The sequence below is a fragment of the Mirounga leonina genome, unplaced genomic scaffold, assembly GCF_011800145.1.
Source record: "Mirounga leonina isolate KUSES-001 unplaced genomic scaffold, KU_Mleo_1.0 Mir_224, whole genome shotgun sequence".
In the NCBI taxonomy this organism is placed as follows: domain Eukaryota; kingdom Metazoa; phylum Chordata; class Mammalia; order Carnivora; family Phocidae; genus Mirounga; species Mirounga leonina.
Window position 1 is genome coordinate 12,996,662 of NW_023270615.1, and position 21,552 is coordinate 13,018,213.

At 45.1% G+C, this 21,552-nt stretch overlaps 1 protein-coding gene across 1 annotated transcript; it reads left to right on the top strand.

Annotated features, from left to right (window-relative positions):
• The first annotated feature begins 6,449 nt into the window (after positions 1–6,449).
• KCNV2 (potassium voltage-gated channel modifier subfamily V member 2) lies at positions 6,450–18,441 on the top strand. Its single transcript, XM_035029134.1, has 2 exons — positions 6,450–7,826; positions 18,160–18,441. Exons 1-2 carry the CDS (start codon positions 6,450–6,452, stop codon positions 18,439–18,441), a joined length of 1,659 nt encoding a protein of 552 aa, XP_034885025.1.
• Positions 18,442–21,552: the final 3,111 nt, after the last annotated feature.

Here is a 21,552-nt window from a genome sequence, read left to right on the forward strand (position 1 = left end):
AGAGAGACACAGTGAGAGGGAACACAAGCAGAGGGAGTGGGAGAGGGAGAAGCAGGCTCCCTGCTGAGCAGGGAGCCCGATGCAGGGCTTGATCCCAGGACCCTGGGATCATGACCTGAGCTGAAGGCAGACACTTAACCGACTGAGCCACCCAGGCGCCCCAGTCAGCACTCTCTTAACATAAATTAATTTTCACAGTGGACTGTGAATATGACCTATTTCTCTGCTGAGAAACTCTCCATGGGCAAAAAATGAATATATTTTTGTGTTGTAGGTATATAATCAGGAATTGGAGTAAGAGGTAGCTGGATGAAGGTGGGATGGCTATCTTCTGATGAACAGTATGTGCTATCTTTTGATGAACGGTATTTGGCAAGAGCAGGCCAATTAAAAATAAAGTGGAGAGGTGTTCTCTTTTTAAATTAACAGGAAATCCTCCACAACCCATTTTACAGATGAGGAAATTGAGATGAAAAAGGTTTAAGTAATTTTCCCAAAGCTTTGAGCCAGAATGCAAAATCTGATCTTAGTTTTAATGTTCTTTGTCCTGTACCATGCTGCCCATCAACTGTTACCAAGGAAAACCAGGCAGGACTCCAGCCACTGTTCCTCAAAGCCCACCAGTTTTCTTTCCCTTCAAAGGGGGGCTTGGGGTATGTCAGTGCAAAGTAATAAATCTTTTAAGATTTTACTTTTTTTTTTTAATTTTTTTATTCTTATGTTAATCCCCTTACATTACAACATTAGTTTTAGATGAAGTGTTCCATGATTCATTGTTTGTGCACAACACCCAGTGCTCCATGCAGAATGTGCCCTCCTAAATACCCACCACCAGGCTAACCCATCCTCCCACCCCCCTCCCCTCTAGAACCCTCATTTTGTTTTTCAGAGTCCATCGTCTCTCATGGTTCGTCTACCCCTCCGATTAAGATTTTACTTTTTTTTATTTCAGAGAGATAGAAAGCGAGAGAGAACAGGAGCGGTGGGGAGGGGCAGAGGAAGAAGGAAAAGCAGGCTCCCTGCTGAGTAAAGAGCCTGATGCATGACCTGAACTGAAGGCAGATGCTTAACTGACTGAGCCACCCAGGCACCCCCAAAGTAAGCAATCTTTGTTAACATTTTTGAGATAATTCTAGATTTACATGCAGTTTTAAGGATACAGAGAGATCGGGGCACCTGGGTGGCTCAGTCGGTTAAGCGTCTGCCTTCGGCTCAGGTCATGATCTCAGGGTCCTGGGATCGAGCCCCACATCGGGCTCCCTGCTCCGCGGGAAGCCTGCTTCTCCCTCTCCCACTCCCCCTGCTTGTGTTCCCTCTCTCCTGTCTCTCTCTGTCAGATAAATAAATAAAATCTTAAAAAAAAAAAAAAAGGATACAGAGAGATCTTGAACATATTTTTCTAATCTGCTACATATTAGACACTCTACTTGGTGCTGGGGCCACAGAGACAAGATTGTTTTTGCCCTTGAAGACTTTAGAGGCTAGTGGGGAACACACAAGTGAATAATTAATACAGAGTTGATTAAAACAAAACTGTAATGCCATTTGCACTTCTCAATAAGGAAACAGCAACCAGTAATGCTGTTTTGGCAAAGCTACTGGGAAGACACTTCCATATTTCAGGGCTAAGAGCGAACAGTGAGGCAAATTGCAAAGCAAGCTGGCGAGAGGCAGCAAATATTTCAATCTTCCAGCTAGTAGTTCTGAGTGCTTTCTATATTCCAGGCAGTGGACTAGAACCTGTGGATGAGAACAAACCAGACACTGTCCAGCCCTTCTGGAACTCAGTCTTGTTTATAGGCAGATAGCATTTGTGCAAAGGGCTCTGCTAGGTGAAGTCAAGCTTTTAGGGAAGCACCTGTTGGGGGAGGGGGCTAAATTCAGCTTTTGAGGATGCAGGGAGGCTATCCTGGGGGACAGGCTAAGAGGAGTTAGCTCTCTACCTACAAAATGTGAACATGAGTTGGCCAGAGGAAGAGGAGACAGGCTGGTGTGGAGAAAGACTGTCCTAAACTGAACAAACAGCAGGAACAGCATGTAGGGAGGCTCAATATTAAAAGAGAATGGCCTAAAAAAAATCTAGCCAAACTGTCTGAAAGAGTAACTCAGAATACAAAAAACAAAAACAAACCCCCAAAGAATGAAAAAAAACCTCTCAAACATGTTTTTATCACATTATTACTTATAAGAGTGAATACTGAAAAATAGTTATTTCCATAAAAGAGATTTGGTTCTGTTATAGATGGTACATTCACAACACAGAATATTTTGTATGGCAACAGGAGAACGTGAGAAATACATTTAGGAACTTAAAGGCTAGGCCTGATTGGGCATTATCTTAAGCTTGGAGGTTTGAGGTCTATTGAAAGCCAAACAAGGTCAGCAGGTGCAGACCCTCTAGCAACTGTGACCTGTCCCAGTGACCCGGAAGCACAGTTAAAGCTGAACTACATGATGGGCGCCTGGGTGGCTCAGTTGGTTAAGCGACTGCCTTCGGCTCAGGTCATGATCCCAGAGTCCTGGGATCGAGTCCCACATCGGGCTCCCGGCTCAGCAGGGAGCCTGCTTCTCCCTCTGACCCTATCCCCTCTCATGCTGTTTCTCTCTCTCTCTCTCTCAAATAAATAAATAAATAAAATCTTTAAAAAAAAAAAACAAAACTGAACTACATGATAAAGACAGCACTACACACCAGTGGGGAAAAGACAGATTATTCAGTTAATGTGTTGGGACATGTGGCTAAAACCCTAGAAAATGGAGTTGGGTCCCTACACATCACTCTTTACCTCCAAATGAGTTCTTGTTGGATCAAATCCTTAAATGTGAGAAGTAAAATTTAACATAATGATTACAAAGTGGGATTTTTTAATCAAAAATGCATATGTGAAAATGTTAAATGAAAAAAGCAGGATATATAATTTATGTCCAATATGAGCACAACCATGATAAATATGTGTGTGTGTCTGTGTGTGTAACTAAATGGAAAGACACAGGTTAAAATATTAACAGTGAGGGTCTTTGGATGGTCAGATTATAGGTGGTTTTTATGTATATGCTCTTTCATAACCTGCTGGTTAGTCTGGACCAAAACCCAGCTTCACCATTTACTTTGTGTGCAATCATGGGCAAGTCATTTAGCTTCTCTGTGTCCCAGTCTCTTCATCTGTAAAAGAGGAATAGCACCGACATGATAGGTTAAGTATTAACAGAGTACAGTATCTTGGCATGCTATTATTGTGGTATTGGTTATTAGTGTTCTCTGTTTTTTAAATTCTTCTATAATGCACTTATAGAACTTCCATTATGGGAAACTTTTTAAGCCTTTCTTCATTAAAAGAAGTGCGTCATGTCCTAAGTTAGTGATATGTGTCACCTTAAATGAAAACACTGACAAGGAGCAGCTAACCCATCTTGACAAAACACAGAGAAATGTCAGAGAAGGATCGCCCAAAGAGGAGGAGGATGTCTGAGCTGACTTTTGAAGGATAAGGATCGCAGAAGGCAGGCAGGAGGGAATTCAAGACAAATGAATCATCAAGGAAAGACTTGGAATCTTAATAATTTCAAGGCAGAAGCCGACTTGAAGATCATGCAGGTTTCCCTCTGCCCTACAAATTCTTAAACGTGTTCCCATTCGACTTTTGGACAGTTCTCTTTGCTCGAAGGGGTTTCCACGTATGGATACTCACCTACCATTGCCCTCGCAAAAGAAAAAAAATCCAAGAGCAAAATCCAAGCAATATGCCCACACTGACATATTCATTTGGGTGTAAGAGACAATTAAGCGTGGTCCATCCAGGCAATGCTCCCCGATCAACTCCATGGATGTGGTGTTTGTGCTTAGCTTTGAGAGGCCTCTCAAACATTACTAACTCTCCTGTTTTTCAGAAACAGACTCTCCGCTGAGCAAGTAGCCTGATGTGGGGCTCGATCCCAGGACCCTGGGATCATGACCTGAGCTGAAGGCAGCTGCTTAACCAGCTGAGCCACCAGGCACCCCCCAAAAACTTCTTATGAAGAAATTCAAACACCTATGAAAGCAGAATAGCATAATGAACCTCCATGCCCTCATCACTGTGTCAACAGTTACTGACTCATGACCAGTCTTATTCCCATGCCATGGCCACCCCCTTTCTCTCTCCCCCATATTTTCTTGAAGCAAAGCTCAGCTATCGTATCATTCCATCCATAAATACTTCAGTATGTGTCTCTAAAAGATACACAGCCTTTAACATTACAAGACCATTATCACAACTAAAAGTATTCATAAGAGTTCCTAAATACCATCGAATCTCCAACTCTCAAAAAAGTTTTAGGCTTTTTGTTTGAATCAGGATTCCAAATGAGGCCCACACATTCCTATCAGACAGAACATTATTTTAAGTAACAGCAATCATTCATGCATGCGTAAGATGGTATCATTTTCATTCTCTTCCCAAGGTATCTGTCCAGTTTGTTCTGTCCTCTCTGGTCAGGTTTCTTGGCGGTCCTTCCTCCATCTTGAACATGTGTAAAGTAATGTATGCACAGGTTATTTGTTGCACCATTGTTTACAAGAGCCAAGGTATAAAACAACCTGAATGTTTATCCCTGTCAGACTACTATGGGGCTACTTTCAAAATCAGGTGGACGTTTATGTTCAGATGCGAAAACACCTCTAAGACACATGGTTAATTGGAAAAAGCAATGTGGAGAGTGCACTATGATTTGTGTTAATAATAGAGAACTATTCAGATGACAGGTGGAGACAGGTTTTTGCTTGTATGTGTTTAGGATATTTCTGGAAGAACAACCAAAAAGTATTCTGGAACAACAACAGTGGTTGGCTCCTCAAAGGCACACCTGATAACTGCAAGTTAGATTTGGGAGAGAGAGAGAAACTGTCTTTGGGACTCCTGGTGGCTCAGTCATTAAGCGTCTGCCTTCAGCTCAGGTCATCATCTCAGGGTCCTGGGATCGAGCCCCTCATTGGGCTCCCTGCTCAGCGGAGAGTCTGTTTCTCCCTCTGCCCCTCTCCCTGCTCATGTTCTTGCTCTCACACTCTCAAATAAATAAATAAATAAAATCTTTTAAAAAAAAAGAAAAAGAAACTGTCTTCTGTAATGCATCGTTGCACCTTTTGAATTTTTACCATCAACACTTATTAGCTATTTGAAATAAATTGATTTTAAAAACCTATTCTCTCGGGCGCCTGGGTGGCTCAGTTGGTTAAGCGACTGCCTTTGGCTCAGGTCATGATCCTGGAGTCCCGGGATCGAGTCCCATATCTGGCTCCTTGCTCAGCAGGGGGTCTGCTTCTCCCTCTGACCCTCCCCCCTCTCATGTGCTCTCTCATTCTCTCTCTCAAATAAATAAATAAAATCTTTAAAAATAAATAAATAAATAAAATAAAAACCTATTCTCTGCTCAGTACAAATCCCTTCCTCTTCTCTGCTACCTTGTATTCTTTACTCACTCTTTTGCTATGTTTACCTAACTCCATCACCCACAAAACCACTAGCAACTCTGTCCCCATAGAGTTCCCATCCCCAGCATCTAGCATGTTGCTTTCCACATGGAGAGACTTAAAAAAAAAAAAATTAAAGTGATGTCTTGAAGAATGATGAGGACTTTTTCCTTGGAATAAAGTCTGGCCACCTTTACCTATGGCCCTAATAGAGCAGCTAAGCAGGGCTGTAAGAACATGTACCCACTAGTTCTGGGATTCTATCTGGAAATCCGCTCTCATCATGCCAAAGAGGGAAGGAAAAGAGAGGCAGAGAAACAGAGACAAAGGGGGATCGAGGCTGGGACTGAAAAGATCAGACTGGACTCTAAGGCAGAGCTGCTAAGCAGAATCCATTTGAGGAAAGAAATGATCACATGAAAGAATGGGAAGGGGATCATTTGAAGTCTTAGGTGATCTAAACAAGGGCTACGCTAAGAGGAAAACAGGCTTGTGATGACGTCCGCTTCAAGCACTCTGGTGCCCTTCCTGTCCTTGTTCTTGCAGAGGCTGCACCTTCAACAGTGAGGCCAGGACACAGGCATCCGGATTTCTAGAGCTAATTCGGTGGGTGTCACCCGAGCACAAGCACACTGAGCACTTCCTAAGGGCAGGCCTAAGGGTTGGCGACACTTTTATTAGCAACAGTCCCTGCCACCTTCTGATTATCCACAGACTTAAGATCCCGTCATCAACCCCGCCGTCTGAGAGTGCAGGGCGAGGGGGAGGAAACTAGCTAAGAGGCTCTAAATCCCTCCTAACACTTGAGGCTTCCCCATCAGCAAGATTAGAGCCGTCGACAGCCATCTGCCAGGTCCAGACGCCGCCCGTCCGCCCGCCCGTCGTCCCGGGCAGGCTGGTCCAAGGCAGCGCAGGGTGCAGGCTCCGCCGTCCCGGGGGCAGGGACCGGCCCGAGACCCGACGACGGCCAGGAGGCCAAACAAGGGGCTCGCCTCGCGCGGCCATGCTCAGGCAGAGCGAGAGGAGGCGGTCCTGGGGCTGCAGGCCCTGGACCGGTACGGAGAGCGAGCTCGCGTCCCAGGCGGGGGGCGGCCAGCCCCGCCGGAGCGTCTGCTCGGTGGGGGCCCGCTCCGGCTCCCAGGCCAGCATCCCGCTGTGGCCCGAGGGCAGCTGTAACTACTACATCGAGGAGGACGAGGACAGGGAGGAGGAGGACGACCCGAGGGACGAGCCGGGCGAGGAGGACGGGCAGCCAGGCGCCAAGTGCGACCTCCCGGTCGTGTCGTCCACGCTGAACGTGAACGTGGGCGGCCAAAGCTACCGCCTGGCCTGCTGCCAGCTGGCCTGTTACCCCAAGACGCGCCTGGGCCGCCTGGCCACGTCCTCCAGCCGCAGCCGCCAGCTGAGCCTGTGTGACGACTACGAGCAGCGGACGGACGAGTACTTCTTCGACCGCGACCCGGCCGTCTTCCAGCTGGTGTCCAACTTCTACGCGTCCGGGGTGCTGCTGGTGCTGGACGGGCTGTGCCCGCGCCGCTTCCTGGAGGAGCTGGGCTACTGGGGCGTGCGGCTCCGCTACGCGCCGCGCTGCTGCCGCATCTGCTTCGAGGAGCGGCGCGACGAGCTCCGCGACCAGCTCAGGATCCAGCGCGAGCTGCGCGCCCAGGCGCAGGCCGAGGAGGCCGAGGAGCTCTTCCGCGACATGCGCTTCTACGCGCCGCAGCGCCGCCGCCTCTGGAACCTCATGGAGAAGCCCTTCTCGTCGGCGGCCGCCAAGGCCATCGGGGTGGCCTCCAGCCTCTTCGTGCTCATCTCCGTCGTGGCGCTGGCGCTCAACACGGTGGAGGAGATGCAGCAGCAGGCGGGGCGGGGCGCGAGCAGCGGCGACCCGCCGCCCATCCTGGAGCACGTGGAGATGCTGTGCATCGCCTTCTTCACGCTCGAGTTCCTGCTGCGCCTCGCCTCCACGCCCGACCTGCGGCGCTTCGCGCGCAGCGCCCTCAACGTGGTCGACCTGGTGGCCATCCTGCCGCTTTACCTGCAACTGCTGCTCGAGGGCTTCACGGGCGAGGACCCGCGGCCCGGCAAGGGCTCGCGGCGGGAGCACGACATAGAGGCTGTGGGCCGCGTGGGCAAGGTGGGCCAGGTGCTGCGCATCATGCGCCTCATGCGCGTGCTGCGCATCCTCAAGCTGGCGCGCCACTCCACCGGCCTGCGCGCCTTCGGCTTCACGCTGCGCCAGTGCTACCAGCAGGTGGGCTGCCTGATGCTCTTCATCACCATGGGCATCCTCACCTTCTCGGCCGCTGTCTACTCGGTGGAGCACGACATGCCCAACACCAACTTCACCAGCATCCCCCACGCCTGGTGGTGGGCCGCGGTGAGTACCAAGGCTCTGGCTTCCCGGCCCCTTCCCCAGCCTGGCAGACGCCAGGCCTCCCTTCCCGGGGTCATCGGCCACCTCTGCCTTGCTTTGTTCCCCGACCTTTTCGCTGCCTCGCTTAGGGGCCCACTGCTTCTCTCCAGGCCTTTGCTGCCCGCAGCGAACAAAAACAAGTTGCCATAAGTAACTGAATTCGACTTGGTCCTAGGAATTTCCAGATCTAGATTTAGTCTTAAATCCCTGGGCAGGCTGACTTTAAGAAGGATTCCTTGTTTGTGTATGTGGGGAAATCCATCATCCTCATTCTTAGTCGCCACTTATCCAACACCTGTTGTCCTAAATGGTTTGTAGATGTTCTCTTATTTCGGTATCACGGTTAGGATCGTGAAACGGGTAAGGACCATTTTTTTTTTTTTTTTAAGAGGACAAATTGGAAATGGCTTCAGATTTGAAGGAAACTATAAGTTTATGCAGGGAATAGGTGAGACTCGGCTGACCAGTGTCCACCCTAACTGAAATCCCACTGCTCCTAGCCAATCCTGACTGTGGAAAGAAGCATCTACAACTGAAAGTTGCCCCAGTGTCACTGAAGTTCCTTTGGGACCTGGTATTCTTGCCTGGAGGAATTGAGGTGCAGACGATTTGAGTGTAGACACCCAGCTAAAGGTAGTGGAGTGACGACCCAAACCTAAGACCATCCAAGGCAAAAATCCATGCCCTTCCTACACCCAGCACTGCCTCTGTCAGGCTTCACTTCTGGGGCGTGCCTTGCCTAATTTGCAGGCTTTGGGTCATTTTTGTTGTTTTCTTTGGCATTTGCCTCCTTGTAGTAATTTATGCCATTTACTCAAATACCCGTATTTCTGGCATGCTACGCAAAATCTCTGGGAAATCCCGGAATCACCGGACATGCTGATGGATAAGTGAACATTTATACATAGAGGGAAGAAGTGGGTGTGTGATTTCTCTATTTTTAAAACTAGATGGTTTGCAATGCCATTAAAAACATTAAGCAAATATAACCAGTTTTTCCCATGTAAGGAACTAGTTATTTTCAACATTAACCCTGGGTGTGTTAGAACCTAGAATCTGGTCTAGATTTCTGAGATGAACCAACCCAGGGTTACTAACAATGTAGTTCAGCAAGATGGAAGATTTACATTTAGATTCTAGTCCCAGCTCTGCTAATAATTAACTGTGACCCTAAATAATTGTAAAACCTCGCTCCCTTACTCCCTGTCCTCAGTTTGCTTGTCTCTAAAAAAGGGTGGCTACAGAGCTCTATAATTCAGTTAGTCTTCTGTCACTGAAAAGCAGAGCACTCATATCAAACAGGATTTGTGAGCTTTCTTCAGTGATGGGAGGACATTAGGCTCTTCCCAGTGAGCTAGTCCAGTGCCACACCTCTGATCATATTTCAGGTGACAAAAGGTCATCCCCATAGTAGATAAATCATGTGTACAGATGGAGCTGAAAGAGGATGCTTTGTCCCCAGCAAATGACATTTACTTTGGAGGTGAGTAAAGCAGGAAGGGAGAAGAGCAAATCTACATGCTGATGATATACTACCAAGTTTGAGAGTCAAGTTTCCATTTATCCAAGTATCTTAGAAGACCAGCATGTATGTAGGTAGGTGGGGCCTAGGGGACATTTTGATACTATATTTTCAACCCACAAAATTTTTTAAAATTTTGTATATTAATACAAAAATTGATAAGAATTCTGTTGCTAATGATGTTTCTTTTTTAAAAATTTCCTGAAGGGAATGCCTATTAATTCCATTTAATTACTTGATCTGTTTAATGTACAATGACACTCAAAACTTTCAAATTACCCCCTTTTTATGTTAACTAAAATTGTTTTAGTCAAAATCAGTTTTTTCCATAAGTTTTACAATAAAAATTGAATCACCATTCAATTTTTACTGATAATAAAGTTTAACGATTATTGCTTTTGCCAATGCGAGTTTTCTTTTGTGACCATTCTATCAGGCACTCTTTTCACAGGCCAAAATTTGCACATTTCAGCCTTACTGTTGACTAACCTTAACCTTGACCAATGGCTTTTGTCCATCTTATTCTCTGAGCATTTTATAGACTAGTAAAAATCATTATGAATTAGATATTTCTAAACTAATCTATGAAAACAATAGGAGCAGTTCCCCCTTTGAACATTTAAACACTGCTCTAGGCCCCAGGACAATATAGATTAGCAGATTCTCCTCCACACTTCTGATGGCATTCCACATTGTGTACCAAGGGTCCATATTCTCAGTAGAGCAAAGAGAAAAGAACACTGTCAAAATGATGCAGACAGAATGTCTTGTTTCCTTATGTAGATACCAAATAAAAGATGCAAAACATGAAGATGAATTCTTCATGAGAATCTCAAAATCCATCTTACTCATTTCATTGAGGTAGAATTTTTTTTATCACTTCCAGGGTGCCAAGTGGGTAATCTAAACACTAGGGATACTGGGTGATAGAACAAAAACCCCAAAGCGATGAATTTCTTTCCCTCATGCAGTTTACATTCTAATGGAGAAAAAGAATATATAATTTTGGATACTGGGGTGTCTTGTATGAGATAATAGGATAGAGAGATAGAGATAATAGGATAGAGAGACAGAGATGGCTGGGTGTGGAATCTACCTTTGATAGGATGGCCAGAGAAGCCCTCCTGGAGAAAATGACATTGAGCTGAAATTTGAAGGGTGAGAAGAAACCCATCTATATAGACATGACTGAACAGAAATGAGAATAAGAAGTAGAATCCCAAAACTAACTCTGATGCAGTTGTCTCCAAGCCTTTTATTGGTTACACATTTTGTAATTTAAAATTTTCTGAGCACACACCCATGATAAATGCATGTTCAGCTATTCATAAATTGTTATTTATTGCTATAATAATGATGCACCACAAACTACTACCCCAAAATTTAATCGCTTAAAATGTCAAGCATTGATTTAGCTTATGAGTTTGCAAGTCAGCAGTTTAGGCTGGCTGCAAGCAGAAGGTTCTTCTCATTTGGGCTGGTGCCAGTCACTCATAGGTCTGATGATCAGCTGGCTGACAGCTGGGATGAACGAGAGGACTAGACCACATCTTCATCCTCCAGCAGGCATGTACCCATGGCCATGGCAACGGGCAAGAGATGGAATGCAATTTCAATCATGTGAGCACTGTATAAGGTTCTGTTCATGTCATTTGCTCAACCCATTGGCCAAAGCAAGTCACAAGGCCAAATTCAGAGTCCAAGAGCAGACCAGATTAGCCCACCCAGTGTAGGAAAGCACTGAAAAGTTTTATGGCAAAGAGCTTGGATGCAGGAGGATATAAAGAATTAGGTCCATTGAACTGATATTTTTTGAAAAGAGACGTACATATGGCCAACGTACACATGAAAAAGTGCTCAACATTACTCATCAGGAAAATGCAAATCAAAGCTGCAATGAGATATCACCTCACACCTGTCAGAATTCCTAGAAAACAACAAGAAATAACAGGAGTTGGCAAGGATGTGGAGAAAAAGGAACCCTCATGCACTGTTGGCTGGAATGTAAATTGGTGCAGCCACTGTGGAAAACAGTATGGAGTTTCCTAAAAAAGAATTAAAAAATAGAAATACTGTACAATCTCGAAATCCACTTCTGGGTATTTACCCAAAGAACATGAAAACAGTAATTTGAAAAGATATATGCACCTCTATGTTCACTGCAGCATTATTTGCAATAGCCAAATTATGGAAGCAGCCCAAGTGTCCATCGATAGATGAATAGATAGATGCGCGCACGCGCACACACACACACACATACATATGATATTACTCAGCCATAATAAAAGAAGGGGATCTTGCCACTTGCAGAAGACCTAGAAGGCATTATGCTAAGTGAAATAAATTAGAGAAAGACAAATGCCACATGATTTCACTTATATGTGACAAACTAGAGGTTGCCAGAGGGCAAGGTGGTGGTGGGGGATGGGTAAAGCAATATATCATTATAAATTAGAATATGAATTCTATGGAGGTGAGTAAAGCAGGAGGGGAGAAGAGCAAATCTACATGCTGATGATATACTACCAAGTTTGAGAGTCAAGTTTCCATTTTTCCAAGTATGTAGACCAGCATGTATGTAGGTGGGGCCTAGGGGTGAAAGGGAGTGCGAGGTACAGTCTTCCAGTCATAGAATTTTAAATGACAAGGATGAAAGGTACAGCAAAGGAAATATAGTCAGTGGTGTCGTAATCGGGTTGTATGGTGACAGACGGTAGCATAACATACAGACTTGTTGAGTCACTATGTTGTTCACCTGAAATTAACATTGTGTGTCAGCTGTATTTCCATTTAAAAAATTAGGTAATACAATCATTCTACTGTAGGAAGCTCTCACTGCTCAAATATATGTACACAGCAGAAAACACTCACACACTGACTAATAGTGTCTTCCAGACTCCAGTGCTCTACGCCTTGTATATTCAACCTCACTAGAGACAGATTCTCTAAGCCATTCTTCATGTGCTGCTAGTACTTTTTCGAAAACCCCAAAATCTGACTTGCTTCTCATCATCTTCCCTCTCTCTATGCCAAGGATCCTACAACCTTGCTCTTGTAATTCAACTCAAGGTTTTAAGAGGAATACAGTAATCTTCATTGCTGTGAATACTTCTGCAGTTGCAGAGCAAATCCCTCGTGGACATTCACGTCTGCAAATGCTCATGCGTTAGGATGTAAGATAGCCCCGTCCTACTCATCTGTCAAATGGAGATTACTTGTAAGCACTAATGTAATAGGAAACACATGTAAAATGCTAGCCTGTGGTACATCCGCCGTAAACAGAAGCTACCAGAGCTGTCTAGTTGATAGTCTTTATCACGTGGAAGCCATAACCTTTGCTTCCAGATTCATTTGAGGGAAAGTAAAACAGAAGTGATTCCTTCTCTACTGGAAAGAGAGAGACTGTAAGACATATGAAGGGGTCAGCTGTTGTCTCCTGGGAGAGCCTCTGCGTGTCCAGATAAGTAGGCATCCACCCGGAACAGCTCCAGCCATGCTGGGCCTCTCCAGGCTGCCTGGGTGTGGGAAATGCATGGCCCGGCCCGGCAAGAAGAGTCAGCTCTGTGACGACACCGTCATTATTGGCCTCCGGCGTGGCTCAGTGTTAAAGCAGAAAAGGGCAACTGAACTGTTCAACGGCCCATTTCCTTCTGAGCTTCAAGAGTGAGTTCAAACTATAGAAACCAAACAGGAAACTATGTCATGAGCTCATTCCTTCAAAAACTAACAAAAACTCTTCAGAAAGAAAATTTATCTCTAGCTGAGGGAACAGATAATTGTGCCACAGAGGCCTTGTCCTATCTTTGTTTTCCCAAAGCATGTTATCATGTCCTTGCAGATAGATGGCACTTACAAGATCACTGAGATTTTTATTTTATTTTATTTTTATGGATTGATTGCTTGCTTTAAGAAGACCCATTTGGAACGTGCATCAGCCAAGTTAGTCAGGAAAACAGAACAAAAAAAAAGAGTGGATATTTTAAACAGATGGAATTTGATGCAGGGTTATAGATACAGGAATGTCAGAAGGTTGGAAGAGCAGCAAGGGGAAACGAAGAGACCCCAGAGATTGGTTACTGCATGCAATAGCTATCAACCCTAAAACTGGGGGAACAAATAGAATGTCAAATTACTGGAACCCACAAGAACAGAGAAGGAGCTACTGAGGGGCTGTCGCAGGGCCTCTTAGGATGATACCATGAGGTTAGCGTCCTATGCGCCAAAAGATGCCTGAGCCACGGCTATCTGCTTATTGGAGGACAATGACAGACACCAGAAACAGGAATAGAGACCCTTAGTTCCTAAGCCACCTTCAGCGTCCCAACACTCTCTCCTTTGCAGAACACAGCCAGAAGCCAGTGAGCAAGGTGGTCTGGGAAATGTAGTTGCAGACTCCCCGCTGCAGGACCGTAGGGAATAAGTACAGAGTGTCTCGCTTGGGACTGAGAGACAATGGGTCAGTGTCTGCATTAGACAGCAGTAAAAAGAGGCAGCATCCTCTTAGATCCTTCAGAAATAGCAAAGGAGCCGTAAATGGGGCAAAGGATCTTAGGCACTACTATGAATTTTGCTCCTGCGGACTCCCAACTCTGGAGTAGTCCCCTTTTAGGTCTTTAAACTATGCTCCTCCTGTGGGTCAGTAGGACTTGTGGGACATGGAGTCGTAGAGGACAGGGAAAAGTACCAAGGAAACAGTGGATACAGAGGACATCATCATTACCTCATATACCTTTCTATGGCTGGATGAACAGATCCCACATTTGCCTTAGCTTTTGCACACCTCCTCCTTATTGCACAATTTACATACATGTCACGACTTTAACATAGGGATGAGGCTGGTTGATTCTCTTTAAGGTCCTGTCTTCACCCATGACCTCATTCTAACAGTGCTTCCACCCCTCAGAACATGCTTTGAATTCCACTGAGGAATTATCTTTGGAGACTGTGATATGTCCATTTACTTCTTTGTGATGGTGCCAAATCTTCATCTTCTGGAGGGTGGATTTGATATTTTAAAATACAGTCAAGACCCTTGAGTTTAAGATTGACACCTAGAGTTAACCCTTGAGGTGGCTAAGACTACTTGTTTCAAAGTCATACCACTGAATCCTCTGTGCAGATTATAATCCAAAGAGGAATTCCTCAAATATTTGTAGCAACAACAGCATGGATAGGCTACATATAGCCTTTGAAGCTAAATCCTTTAAAGGACAATATGCATTGAGGTGTGTAATAATTTAGCCACTAGTCTTCACCACCTCAAATTTTTGGGGAACACTAGAAGGGCGGGGCTTCATTATTTTGAAAAATCTGTTGTGTTCCCTGGGATATTTCCTACATACATGGATTACTGGGTGCCAAGATTTAATCTGTGCCTCGTTCATTACGAAGGAAACAAACATTCCTTGTTGAAAGAGAAATTCCAGTATAGTCATTCTGAAGTTTCAGAGAAAAACTGGATGCTTGTCCTCCTTGTAATGTTTAAGAGGCCAAGATTTGCTGATTAATGGGTGAGCTTCTGAGGGAAGGTCACATTCTGGCGTTTGGGACTCAAAGGCTAGGGAAAATATGTAAGCCTTCCACGGAATGGTATGCTTCCAGTTTATGGAGTGGCTGAGCCAGCCAGTGTTTTCAGGATATTAAGATGGATTGCAGGAATTCTAGTCACATTTCTGACCCAACCCCTCCTAATGTGAGAACTCACTCTTTGAGGTCACATGTGTCAGTTTAGGGCTTTCCATTTTTAATGTTCATGAAGGGAGAAATGGGTTTGGTCTGTGGAACATGGAGAAAAGACCTCCAAAGCCAAGGAATTCTGCATTCCTCTTGGAGCCAAGGAGCAAGAACCAAGTCACTGGTTGAGTCAAACTGTCCAGAGAACAGACAATGTAAAGATTAGCTGTGCGTTTTGAACAAATTCTTCAGGACCAGTCACACAGAGTCTCCTAGCAGAAGAGATCTTTTCTCTAAAAATAAAGATCCAAGATATACAAAAATATTTAGACCATATTATGAGCATCAAATATTTAATCTGCCTTAAGCTAACAACTGTCTTCATTTTTGACCCTTCACTCGAAGTTCAGCCAAAAAAAAAAAAAAAAAAAAAAATGAAGCTGAGGTTGGGAGTAAAGTAAAGCCAGTGTGGGGATTGATCAGAAGTTTAAAATAGGCACTTTGTCTCAATTATCTTCCTCTGTATCCTCCTAGCCCCCTGCCTCCCATCTTGCAGGCTGGTTTACCTCAAAGCCTCTGCTTTGGCCTTTCATGGATGCTTCCTGTCCTGAACTACTCCTTCCTGTCACTCACCCCTGTTACCAGACTCCCTGTAGGCTGCCTCTACGCCAAGTAGACTGAGTGACTCAACATTCATACAGAGGTATGAGTGCTGTGCTTCGTGACCTATGAAAACCATGTTTCAGTTCATGTACCCAGACAGAGACCGGACTCAAGTTCTTTTACTTTGGGTACGGCCAGTGACAAGACACACACACGAGCACACTTTGAGATTAACCCACGATCTCACGGTACCATTGCCTCTCATCATCCTTTGGTGCAAAAATCTGGAGCTACAGTGCTCCCCACCCCGTTTCCCTCCTGTTCAGCAGGATCCAAGCAGGAGCCCATTTCCGCAGCCCACTGGTCTTTTTTTTTTTAATTTTTTAAAAGATTTTATTTATTTATTTGAGAGAGAGAGAGCATGGCGGGGGGGGAGGATCAGAGGGAGAATCAGACTCCCCGCTGAGCAGGGAGCCCTATGTGGGACTCTATCCTGGGACTCCAGGATCATGACCTGAGCCAAAGGCAGTCACTTAACCAACTGAGCTACCCAGGCGCCCCAGCCCATTGGTCTAATAAGCATGAGAACTTAACATTAATACTCATACACTGCACCAGGCACTCCTTCATTCCCTTAACACCCTTATGGGATAGGTACTACTATTCTCCCCGTATTTCACAAGTAGAAGCAGAGCCAGAGAGAATGTAAGGGACTTGCCCAAGTCACACAGCTGGGAGGTGGATTCAGAGCCATGTAGCCTAATGCCATCTCTGTTTCTTTAAACTAGTCTACACCATCCTGCCTCTCTTAGGTGCTTGTTTGTATTCTTCCACACATGGGAAGGGGCAGCGCACCCTTAGCAGGTCCCTCACTATAGATGAAGCAGTGAGAGGTGGTAAAAAAAAGGAGGTCAAGCTTTCACTTTTTTATGGTCTGGATGGAGCTGTGGTTCTTATCAGCAACACCAGATTAGCCCAGCCGGCCTGCTTCTCTATTCCATCCAAACTAATCAATCACACTTCCCCCAAGTTCAAACTAACCCTTACATCAAAACAAAAATGTTTATATTTCTAAGCTAAACACCATCTAAGTACAGGTCAACAGGCTAACTGTCCATTTTAATACCATCTGCCAGAAAATCATGGCAACACCACAGATTGATGAAGCAAACAGTGCCCCCTGGAGTTGTGCAATGCACAGGGGTTTTTTTCCAACTAAGCAACAACCCTGCCTACAAGCCTTTTAGTAATTTGCCAATAGTCTGGGGATTGACGGGAGGCTCAGTACATGAGGCTTAAAAAATAGGCCCCAAGAGATTTTCCCAGGTTTTCTCTGGCTCTGCTGACTGATAACTAGTCCCATGGGTATCTGCATTTTAAAACAGAAGCTTGTTAACCTAAATAAATCTCTAATTAGTGGAATTTAAAGCGGTATGCAAGAGTGATGGGAGAAATTTCATACAGGATGAACATATTTTTGGTCTGTGATGTCTTACAGAAAAGTCCCTTTGCAAAATAATGAGTGTGTTTCTCCAGACATTTGTGATTAGAGCACCTTCATATACAATATCTCATTTGAATGACATAATAACTCTGAGAAGTATTAATTATAATATAATTATGTCTCCATTTTCAAGATGAGAGAAGCACAACCAAGGAGGTTGTTTAATGCCTTTTGTGGGCCTGATACTGGGTTAAGTGCTTTATATTCATTTTCTTATTTAGTCTTCAGGAGAAGATGAAGAGTTGGGTATTATCCTCCTATTTTAGATGAAGGAAATAAGGCTCAGAGACTGAATGTTTTGCTCATGGGTATTCAGTGGGGAAGGGTCAGAGTTAGGACTTGGACCCACATATGACTGGTTCTAAGCCCGAGCTCTTCCTGGTACGCCTATCATGTGGGCAAACCCAGGGTCCCTGGTCCTAAAGCTGACCCCTCTTAGGGGAGGCAGAGACAAACATTTTTTTTTTTAAGATTTTATTTATTTGAGAGAGAGAATGAGATAGAGAGCATGAGAAGGGGGAGGGTCAGAAGGAGAAGCAGACTCCCTGCTGAGCAGGGAGCCCAATGCGGGACTCGATCCGGGGACTCCAGGATCATGACCTGAGCTGAAGGCAGTCACTTAACCAACTGAGCCACCCAGGCGCCCGAGACAAACATTTACTGAAGCCATGCTACCCCAGGAACTTTACACACGGCAACTTATATGCTCTTCGCAACCCCTTAAAGTAGCTATGATATCCCCTGTATTGTGTATAAGAAAACTTATAATAGTCAGGGTTTAAGCCCAAGACTTCCAGCTCCACAGCTTGTGTTCTTTCCATGATGCAGATCCTGCAGGCAAACCTTCGTACCTCCTAAAGCTGGCTCTGTGGGAGCTGTTACCTGACCCACATGTACCTTCAGGGAGTCAGAGGACACTTTCCTACCTGGTTCTCTCCTTCTCTTCTCCTCCATCACATTGCTAACCATTCCATCTCACTTTCTTTCCACTACAGGTGAGCATCTCCACTGTGGGATATGGAGACATGTACCCAGAGACCATCCTGGGCAGGCTTTTTGCCTTCCTCTGCATTGCTTTTGGAATTATCCTCAACGGAATGCCAATTTCCATCCTCTACAACAAATTTTCTGATTACTACAGCAAGCTCAAAGCTTATGAGTATACTGCCATGAGAAGGGAAAGGGGAAAAGTAGAGTTCCTGCAAAGAGCCAGAAAGAAGATGGCGGAGTGTTTGGCTAGAAGCCACCTACAGCCCCCACAAAGGCAAGAGAGTTGATGTTTCGAAGGACACATGGGTGGTAGACGCCGTGAACCTCAAGGTTTCAGTCCTCCTTTGCGTTATCAGAATTGACAGTACAAGGACATAGGAGACAGTCATACACAAAGGACATCCAGTTCGGAGTGCTACTTCTGGAAATGTCCATTTTGGCCCCAACTGGAACTGCCTCATTTGTTCTTTAACAGTGTTGTACGAGTCTGACCTCCCCAGCGACACTGGTACTAAAAACTCCTTGAGAGGAGCAACATCTTAGATTTCTATTACGGCTTCTCATGGCTTCTCAATAAGTATTTTTGAACTTGAGTTGACATGAGAAGAGTTTCTTGAAGAAAAAAAAAAAAAATCCTTCATTTTCCAGAGAGAAAGAGAGAAGGTTGTAGCATGAGCTTTAGAGTTAGACCAACCTCAGTCAGAAGCCCAGACCTACTGGATGTAGGGTTTAGGGAGGTTGCTTTAACTGTCTGAGCCTCAGTTTCTTCAATTGTAAAAAGTAGGTAATAAGACCTACCTTGTAAGATCAGCATGGGGACTGGAGATAATATATGTTCAGTAAATGGTAGCTATTAAAATTGTGTGAGTGGCTCTTGTCTGATACACACTCCAGACAGGTGGTTCTCAGCCCAGGGGTATTTGGTACCCCTAGGCCCCCTTGATCCTGGGACATTTGCCATGACTAGACACGTTTTTGACTGTCACAACTGTGAGGGAGGATGAGAGTGGCTATGGGCATTTCGTAGGTAGAGGCTTGGGATGCTGCTCCACATGCACCAGCCAGCCACATTATAAAGAATTATCTGACCCCAAAAGTCAATAGAGCCAAAGCTGATCACAGGAGGCCCCAGACCCTCCCTGTGAAACATGCCCAAGTGTGCCAATCACTCTCCCTTGATAGGCACCCTGACACGTCCTCCCCTCTCAGGCCTCCTCTCCCTCACCTTTCCATGAAAAAACAACAAAAAAATTGTTTTAAAACCCTGCCTTTTGGACAGCTGTTCTGGGCGGAGCACTGAAGGAAGGGAATTCAATCAACGTGACTCTCTGCCCTGGGCTTGTCTGTGGGTCAGAAAACCAGTCCCCACTGGGTCCTGGTCCTTTCTCGCCCTGCCCCCTCTCCTCCTAATTCCTTCCTCCCTCCATAGGACTGCTGGAAATTGCATTTCTGGAAATTAAAGCCTTGTTTGAACTGAGCAGAGATCACTCCTGTAACTAGGGTTTTTGCCATGCTGACCATCAGATTTGTCTCAGGGCACCAATGGACCTCTATTTGTACAATAAAAGAGTAATTGTTTTGTGCTTTCTTATAGTAACAGGCACTGTGGGTTTTATTTCATAATATGTAACTTCACTTAATCCTTAATACATCCCTAAATAAGGTATTATATTTCAGTTTTGTTTAGGAAGACACAGAGGCTCAGAGAAGGTAAGTAATTCTGCCAAGTTGACACAGTCAGTAAATGGTGGGCCTGGGTTTCAACCCCAGGACCGTCTGATTGCTCAGAGTCTAAACTTGTGGTTCTCAACCTATATCAGCATCACCTGGAGGGTTTGTTAGAATGCTGAGTCCCACCCTGCAGAGTGTCTGATTCATAGGTCTGGGGCGGGACACGGCAATTTATTTGCATTTCTACCAAATACCAGGTGATGCTGACATTTCTGGTCCAGGGACCATGTTTTGAGAACCATGAGTCTAAATCACTTCACAAAGAGCTATGAATATGAAACTAGGATGCAGTCGGCAAAACTAGATGTAAGTCTCCCCCTCATCCCCAAGTGTCCTTAACATCATCATAAATGACCTAGCATCTGAAGGGTAGACATAATACAATACAATACAATATACAATACAATAATTGTATTGTAAGGTCGCTAGATAACATACAGGACGTCCAGGTAAAATTGCATTTCAGATAAATAAATATTTTTAGTAGATATGTCCCAAATATTGTATCATATATACTTCTACTAAAAAATTATCTATTGCTGGGCGCTTGGGTGGCTCAGTTGGTTGGGCGACTGCCTTCGGCTCAGGTCATGATCCTGGAGTCCCTGGATCGAGTCCCGCGTCGGGCTCCCTGCTCGGCGGGGGGTCTGCTTCTCCCTCTGACCCTCCCCCCTCTCATGTGCTCTCTCTCTAATAAATAAATAAAATCTTAAAAAAAAAATTATCTATTGCTTATCTGCAATTCAAATTTAACCAGGCATCTCATATTTTTATTATCTAGCCAACATTACTGTTTTTGAGATACAAAATTTCCTCATATGGATGGAAATTACCCCCAAATTCTAAAACCCCACCCGAACAGCAAGACACTCAGCCAGGGGACACTCCTCTCCCCTCTTGCTAAATAAAAGAGGGAGGGGTTTCAAATTTTACTCCTTGCCAGAAACAATCATGAAAACAGAGTCACCGCATGCAGGAGGCTTGGAGCAGACCTTATATAACCCCCTGACACGCTCAGGGCGGCAGTAGCCCCTTTGGTCCCGCCTCCAGCCTTCCAGCTCCTTCTGAGGTCTTCAGTTGAGGGGTTTGTTGACGAAGTACATCTGCTGGGCTCTTGAGGGCACAGGGAATGGGAAGAGCCAATGTTCATCACATTCCCTCCCTGGGCTCGGGGCAGAAGAGGTGCCCTGATGGAAGGAGGTGGGGACTGGTTGGGATTATAGCTGGGGGAGCGCTTGGTGAGGAAGAGGAGCTATTCCAGGTCCCTGTGAGGGGATCCGGTAAATGGCAGTGCACTCCCCCCCATCTCACTAGGCACATCTGCTTAGACAGCTGTATTCTACCTTCCAAGACAGCGGTAATAACAGAAGGGAATTAAAACCAAAAAGACTAACGTTCCAAAAGCCCTACTGTGTGCCAGGCACAGAGCCAAAATTATTTCAATGAATCCTCTACAGCCCTATGAAGTAGGTCTCAAAGTTATCACTTACAGAGGCTCAGCCACACTGAACCTGACATAGTCGTTGGATCTGGATTTGAACCCTGGCTCTGTCATTTACTAGGCGGTTGAATCAAAAATGGCTTGAGTATCAAGGATTCCATATGGGATAAGCTAATAGTTGTATGGTCACTTAATTTCTCTGGGCCTTAGTTTCTGCATCATTCAA

What these genes read in the sequence shown, in the direction of transcription:
- KCNV2 (XM_035029134.1), top strand. Translation starts at nt 6,450, where the DNA reads ATGCTCAGGCAGAGCGAGAGGAGGCGGTCCTGGGGCTGCAGGCCCTGG. An exon ending in ACGCCTGGTGGTGGGCCGCG is followed by an intron (nt 7,827 to 18,159) that starts GTGAGTACCAAG and finishes TTTCCACTACAG; the next exon opens with GTGAGCATCTCCACTGTGGG.